Genomic DNA, 6,000 nt, shown 5'->3' on the forward strand with positions numbered 1-6,000 from the left:
CGTACCTCATCGAGTCACCAGGTAGCCAGTGAATGATTTTACTTCGGTTTTAAGAAGTAAACATCTTTAAATGTATAATATTATGTCTTTATATTCAGAGTGGCTACTGAGTGCACTTTTCTGTCCAGCCATACAACTAGCCTGATTTAGCTTTCGATAGCATCATCCGTAATTCATGATATTTCCATAACAGCAAGATATTGATGATGGCAGGCAGAGATGGGCATAAATACATGGAAATGTATTTAAAATAAAATAAAAATACAAAATACTGTGTGGAAAAATTTAAATAAATACAAATACATAATAGGGGTAGCCTACTGTGTGAAAAAAAAATGTTTAAATACAAATTACATGTTTGTAAGGGTTAGTACACGTCCTCAATCCGATACTGTGTATGGTACTCGCCGGTTTGTTTTCCCCTAAAAGTGGGCGTGAACCTTTTCAGAGACGTTCTATGACGCTACGCCGGTTGTATGTATGGCTCTGTCTTACGTAAGATAGAGCGGAATTTCCTTATATGGGTCCTAAGGGCACTTCTCCGCGGCCGCGCGCGCACTCGCAGACCAGAGAGAGAAGAGAGCGAAAGCAGTACGTTACCTCAAAGCAGTGGCGGCTGGTGCTAAAATTTTTTGGGGGGGCACAACAAACTGAATTTTTAATTCAGGACTGAATGTAGGCTTATTGTTAAATAACAATTTAACAGTGATAATGTAGCTATCATAAGCCTAAAGTTTAGCTAAAACTTCAGCCGGTAGGGTTTGGAAATAGCCAATTGCCAAATAAATCTGAATTTTTGGGCTAAATGGCGATGTATGGTATAATCTGAGTATTTAATTATTATTTTTCTATTTGAATAAAAAAAAAAAAACCTGTATTTAATTTTTTTTTTTAAATATTTAATATCCTGATCGATATTGTCCTACAAACAATGTTTATATTGAAGGTTATAAAAACAAACATAGTGTAACCTTGCTGTCTATCTGCAGTCTATCCAAAAAAAGGGGTCAAATGAATCACATTACATTTATATTTATAATTTAGTGCTAATGTATATTTTAGTCAGAATAATTGCGCTCCTGTATTGCGCTCCGTCTGTTCGGCGCGCATGCACGCGGGGGCGCTCGTTCACGGAAGTATAGCTTGCAGAAAGCTCGCCCACTCATGACAGCAAACTGGACTTTCTAACATTTACAGATGGAGAATATGTCCGTGAAATGTAAGTTATGCACTGAGGAAATTATTGGATGTCACTTCAGCTTATGGCTAAATACTAATAGAGGTACATTTGTTTCCACCAATCGCTGCACAAGTTAAGGTTACGTATGATGACGAAAGCACGTTAGTGCGAGCCCTCCCGGAACCCATAGAGAATGCATTGCAGTGCCTGCAGTTCGAAAAAAAAAATCTTTGAATGTAAGTCTATGGGAAGACTCTGGGCGATTCTCAGCCAGAGTGAAATCGCCCAAAAAGAGGCGGTACTCCACAGAACGTGACTCGGCGCTGATTGGACCATATCCAGAGGCTATGACAACAGTGAGTGACTGCTAGCGTAACTCTGTGGTTGATGGTTGAATGAGATAGTGATAGAAAGTCCCTTTCACACTTTGGTGGTGCGTCGCCCGATCGCCCTAATGAAGAAACCGCCGCTGCCTCAAAGCGCTATGCTCGGCTTTTAGGGAAGTCAATGTCACCAAAGAAGTGGGTTTTTGGTTGGCAGGGCAAGACAACCCTGCACAGATTCCCAAAGAACCCAGCGTTAAGGGAATAGTGGATGGAGTTTGTTTTTTCGAAGCATCAACGGAGGTTGTGCACGACTCTTTGTTCCCTGCATTTCGACGATGATTGTTTTATAAACAAAGCCCAGATCGACTTATTTGCAGATCGTCTAATGCTTAAGGATCGAGCAGTCACGGTGAGTAAACTACTTCAAATGTCTCTCTGTGTTGTTGTTAGATCAGTTAGCACAGCTATAGCACACCGCCCACACGGCCCGCCCCCAGCCGCTCGTTTTTTTCCGGAAAGACTCAGTACAGCCAATCTTTAACTTATAAATATAATAAAACTAAAGACGTTTTGGAGATATGAAGGATGCAATACTACTCTATAGGTACTCAAGATTAACAGGAGATTGAGTGAAAATGAGCATTTCACCCCCCCTTTAAGTAACCAACGTTCTGCACAGAGTCAGTCAGTCTAAGTATACTCTGCTCAGAAATCAGCGATTCCAAACACATGCTCTCTCAAAATGGCCAATCCAGTGATGCACACTCTCCCAATGTCTGTCCTATCTATACCATATTTCAAAGACAACAGAAGTATTGGCAAATAAGGATTTAAGTGTATCAAGAAACAGTCATAAAAGTGTGCTCTATTTAAAGGATTAGTTCACTTCAGAATGAAATTTTCTGATAATTTACTCACCCCCCACATCATCCAAGATATTCATGTCTCTCTTTCTTAAGTCGAGAAGAAATTAGGGTTTTTGAGGAAAACATTCCAGGATTTGTCTCCATATAGTGGACTTCAATGGGGTACAACGGTCTGAAGGTCCAAACTGCAGTTTCAATGCAGCTTCAAAGGGCTTTAAACGATCCCATCCGAGGAATAAGGGTCTTATCTAGCGAAACGATCTGTCATTTTCTAAAAAAACAAACAAAAACATTTATATACTTTGTAACCACAAATGCTCATCTTGCACTAGCTGTGATGTGCCACGCATTACGTAATCACGTTGAAAGGTCACGCATGACATCGGCGGAAGTACCGACTGCGTTCCAGTCCATTATTAGACACACACTTGCGAACTTCCCTAGGCACTTCCCCTCGGGGGAATCCCTGCCTCCATTTTGAAGTGCGTTCCACTTCGTGAAGTGGACGAGGGAAGTTTATATGGACAGACCCTCGTTCCCTCGATTTTGACAGAGGGAGCGAGTCTACTTCAAATGTACACTTCAGGCACCTATTTGTCCCACAATGCAGTACGATTTTGACGTCCACACATATCTCGTCTAATCACCACCACAACAAACAACTCTATTATATATTAATTCAAATTTTTTTTATTTAAAACAACTCAAACACACCTATAAACATTTGGATGCTGCATTAAACAAATTTTTAAAGGGAAAAATAAATAAATAAATCAACTCCATAGCTGATTCCAAGTGATCAAGGGCTTAGGACGTTCCAATTAAGCCCATTGCAGTTTCCGCCAGTAGTGGGCACTGACGTAAGCAATGACGTACATCCGAGTGAACGAGACGTAGCGAGTGAAGGGCATGACAATTTTGGACTGGAACGCAGAACTAGTGTTTACAAAGTGAACGTGCAAACACTAAGTCAAATCAAGCATCGCGTTAGTTCAGGCAGGCCACGTCAGCCAAGCTCGCATCAGCTGATAGCCAGCTGTTCATAACGTATTCCAATCCAGTGTCGACATCTATCACAGCGGCACATATAAACTCCCATTCTTTCAGCATTTCCTCCATAGCATCGCTGCTCGCATTTAAACTTCCTCCTCCAACCCCAACTCCACCCAACCGAACCTTTAATCATTCTGACTATTTTGTTTTTCCTGTACAGTTTAATACATTGCAAGCTTTACTATCATGTATTTGTATTTTCTCAACTAATTGAGAATTGTAATTATGTATGGCTGCATGGACAGGCGTAGGAGTTTTGCCCAGAACAGAACCATACCGCCAACACTAACTGTATGCTATAATTGTAATAAATGTATATACTGTACTTGGCGAAGTGGTCCTGACTGAAATTCCATTTACATAAAAAAAATTATAATAATAAATAAATAATAAAAAGCAATATAAAGCAATAATGTCGGACGCTGAAGGAGAAAATGAGAGGGAGTTTTTCGCCCTACCCTACCTTTTTGAACTGGAACACGCGTGACCTTTCAAAGTGATTACGTAATGTGTGGCACATCACAGAGCTAGTGCAAGACGAGCATTTGTGGTTAAAAAGTATATAAATGTTTGGCCTATACCTCACAATTCTGACTTTATAACTCGCAATTGCGAGTTTATATCTCAAAATTCAGACTTCAAGACATGCAATTGTGAGTTTGTATCTCGCAATTATGACTTTATCTGACAAGTATCCACAGATTTTAATATCTAATCGATCATGTAATTGTAACATTATTTTGTGCATTATATGCTCTGCTTGACCACCACTATCTAATAAATAACTTCACAATACATCACTAGTTTTATGCTGCCCACCCCAGGCATGTTTATTGCTGGCATTACCATAGCAGATGATCTGAACACACCCGATAATCATCAGTGTGTGTTCTCACTCTCTCTCGTCTTGTGAGTTTCCTGTCTTTGAGAAAGTGACATTCCTCATCAATCATTTTCTCCAGAGGAGCTCTGATATGGTCCAGTTGATGAATAATCCCAAGCGTGTGTCTAGCAGCCGTTGTGAAGGTGAGACTGTTTTTCACTCTCTAAAGACCAATGAAATCTGCTCGTTCTTACGCACACCTGTTCCAGGTCAGGAAGAGCCCCCTCTTTCTCCAAAAACAACAGATCACACTGTGTATTTGGGTGTTTCTTTAATGGGGACTTTGATGTCCCTGGGCTTGATTGAACAGATTTCAACTTTTTTTTTTTTTCATCAGGCTTTTTTTATTGTTGTTGCTGTTGTTGTCATATGAAGGTCACATTAAAACTGCGTTGGAAACGTTTTACCATGCCTTCATCATTTTATTTTGGTTACTTTTCAAATACCTTTTAGAGAGATGTATTGTTTAACCCTTGTCCTACACCCTTTCAATCTTAGGAAAATTCATCATAAAAATATTAAGTACTTTTTAAAAACATGTGATAATTAAAAACAGCGATGTAAACATAACCCATTTCAAGAGTTATTTTCTAAAAAGTGTTTGAATTATACCAAAGCTTCGAAGGGCCCAAAATTTGGAAGAAAGTATGTAAAAATATATTTTATTTTATTTTATTTTATTTTATTGTTTTTACTGGTAAACCATCCCATTAGACTGAATTTACTTTTAAATTGAATTTAATTTAAGTTTATCTGTATTATATATTAATAAAACCAGCAAATGAAAGTTCATATAAATATGTATATATGTGTATATATTTATCTATGACTGACATTGAACCATAGAAAAGTAAATGTCATAATGGCCGTTGTGTCCAAACCGGTTTCATGCGGATGTACTCCCAAAATATAGTGTTTATGCCTGTGTACCTTCTGTCTTCTCCGTAGAGTAAAGTTCTTCCACAGTAACAATCTGAGTTGTGTCAGGAGACTCATTATCAGCAGTTGACACGTTGCTATGGGAATATGAACTCTGTTACCCCTCTGTTACCCCTGTAGAGAGGGAAAAAAGGAAATTTATTATCGAAAGACAGTTAATTAACAAAACACAAAACAAATCTTGGTCTTTGGTGTATATAAACTGCAGTTCCTGCTCAGGAGCCACTATAGTAAAACTAGTATTGCAACATCATCTTTTTTATTTTATTTTATTTTTATCGGAAGTGAAACTGTATCAGCTCCAGGTCCAATCTTATTTTAACTTGTCAAGACAAATAATGTCTAACAACCACCAACAGCTATTCTGATGGTAAAACCATAATCATATCATGCAGTTTGAGTGGGTGTGTGATCAATAAGTGGAGTTTCTCATTACACTGAGCCACTCTGATATCAGGTTCACATCAACATTGTTGAATTCATTGTGTCCAGTAGCAGCTATCAGACCACACATTCCGATTTCCATTACCACCCACAAATAAATGATGTGCGATGCAACAGTTTTTGTTTTCTCAGTGGGACTTGATAAAGACATCCAACTCCCTCCTCATGTCCACATAAAATAGTTTTGTGGCTTTCAGTAAATGTCTGTCAGCTCTGTTAGTTAGTGTTCTCCTAAATGTTGACTAAATAAACTTTATGACGATACAGTACATATTTAAAATGTACAGTCTTTCTCTTCCGAGAAAATAA

The 6,000-nt window shown here is 38.6% G+C and overlaps 1 protein-coding gene across 1 annotated transcript in view; it reads right to left on the reverse strand.

Moving 5' to 3' along the window:
- LOC307155611 (phospholipid-transporting ATPase ABCA1) overlaps window positions 1-5,318 on the reverse strand; it is a 208,836-nt gene extending 203,518 nt beyond the window's left edge. The window contains exon 1 of the mRNA XM_079866407.1: window positions 5,239-5,318. Within this exon, the coding sequence (XP_079722533.1) occupies window positions 5,239-5,304 (66 nt within the window). The 5' untranslated portion in view covers window positions 5,305-5,318. The remainder of the gene's footprint in view (window positions 1-5,238) is intronic.
- Window positions 5,319-6,000: the final 682 nt, after the last annotated feature.

The sequence above is a fragment of the Squalius cephalus genome (assembly GCF_949319135.1).
Source record: "Squalius cephalus genome assembly, chromosome: 3".
NCBI classification, from domain to species: Eukaryota; Metazoa; Chordata; class Actinopteri; order Cypriniformes; family Leuciscidae; genus Squalius; species Squalius cephalus.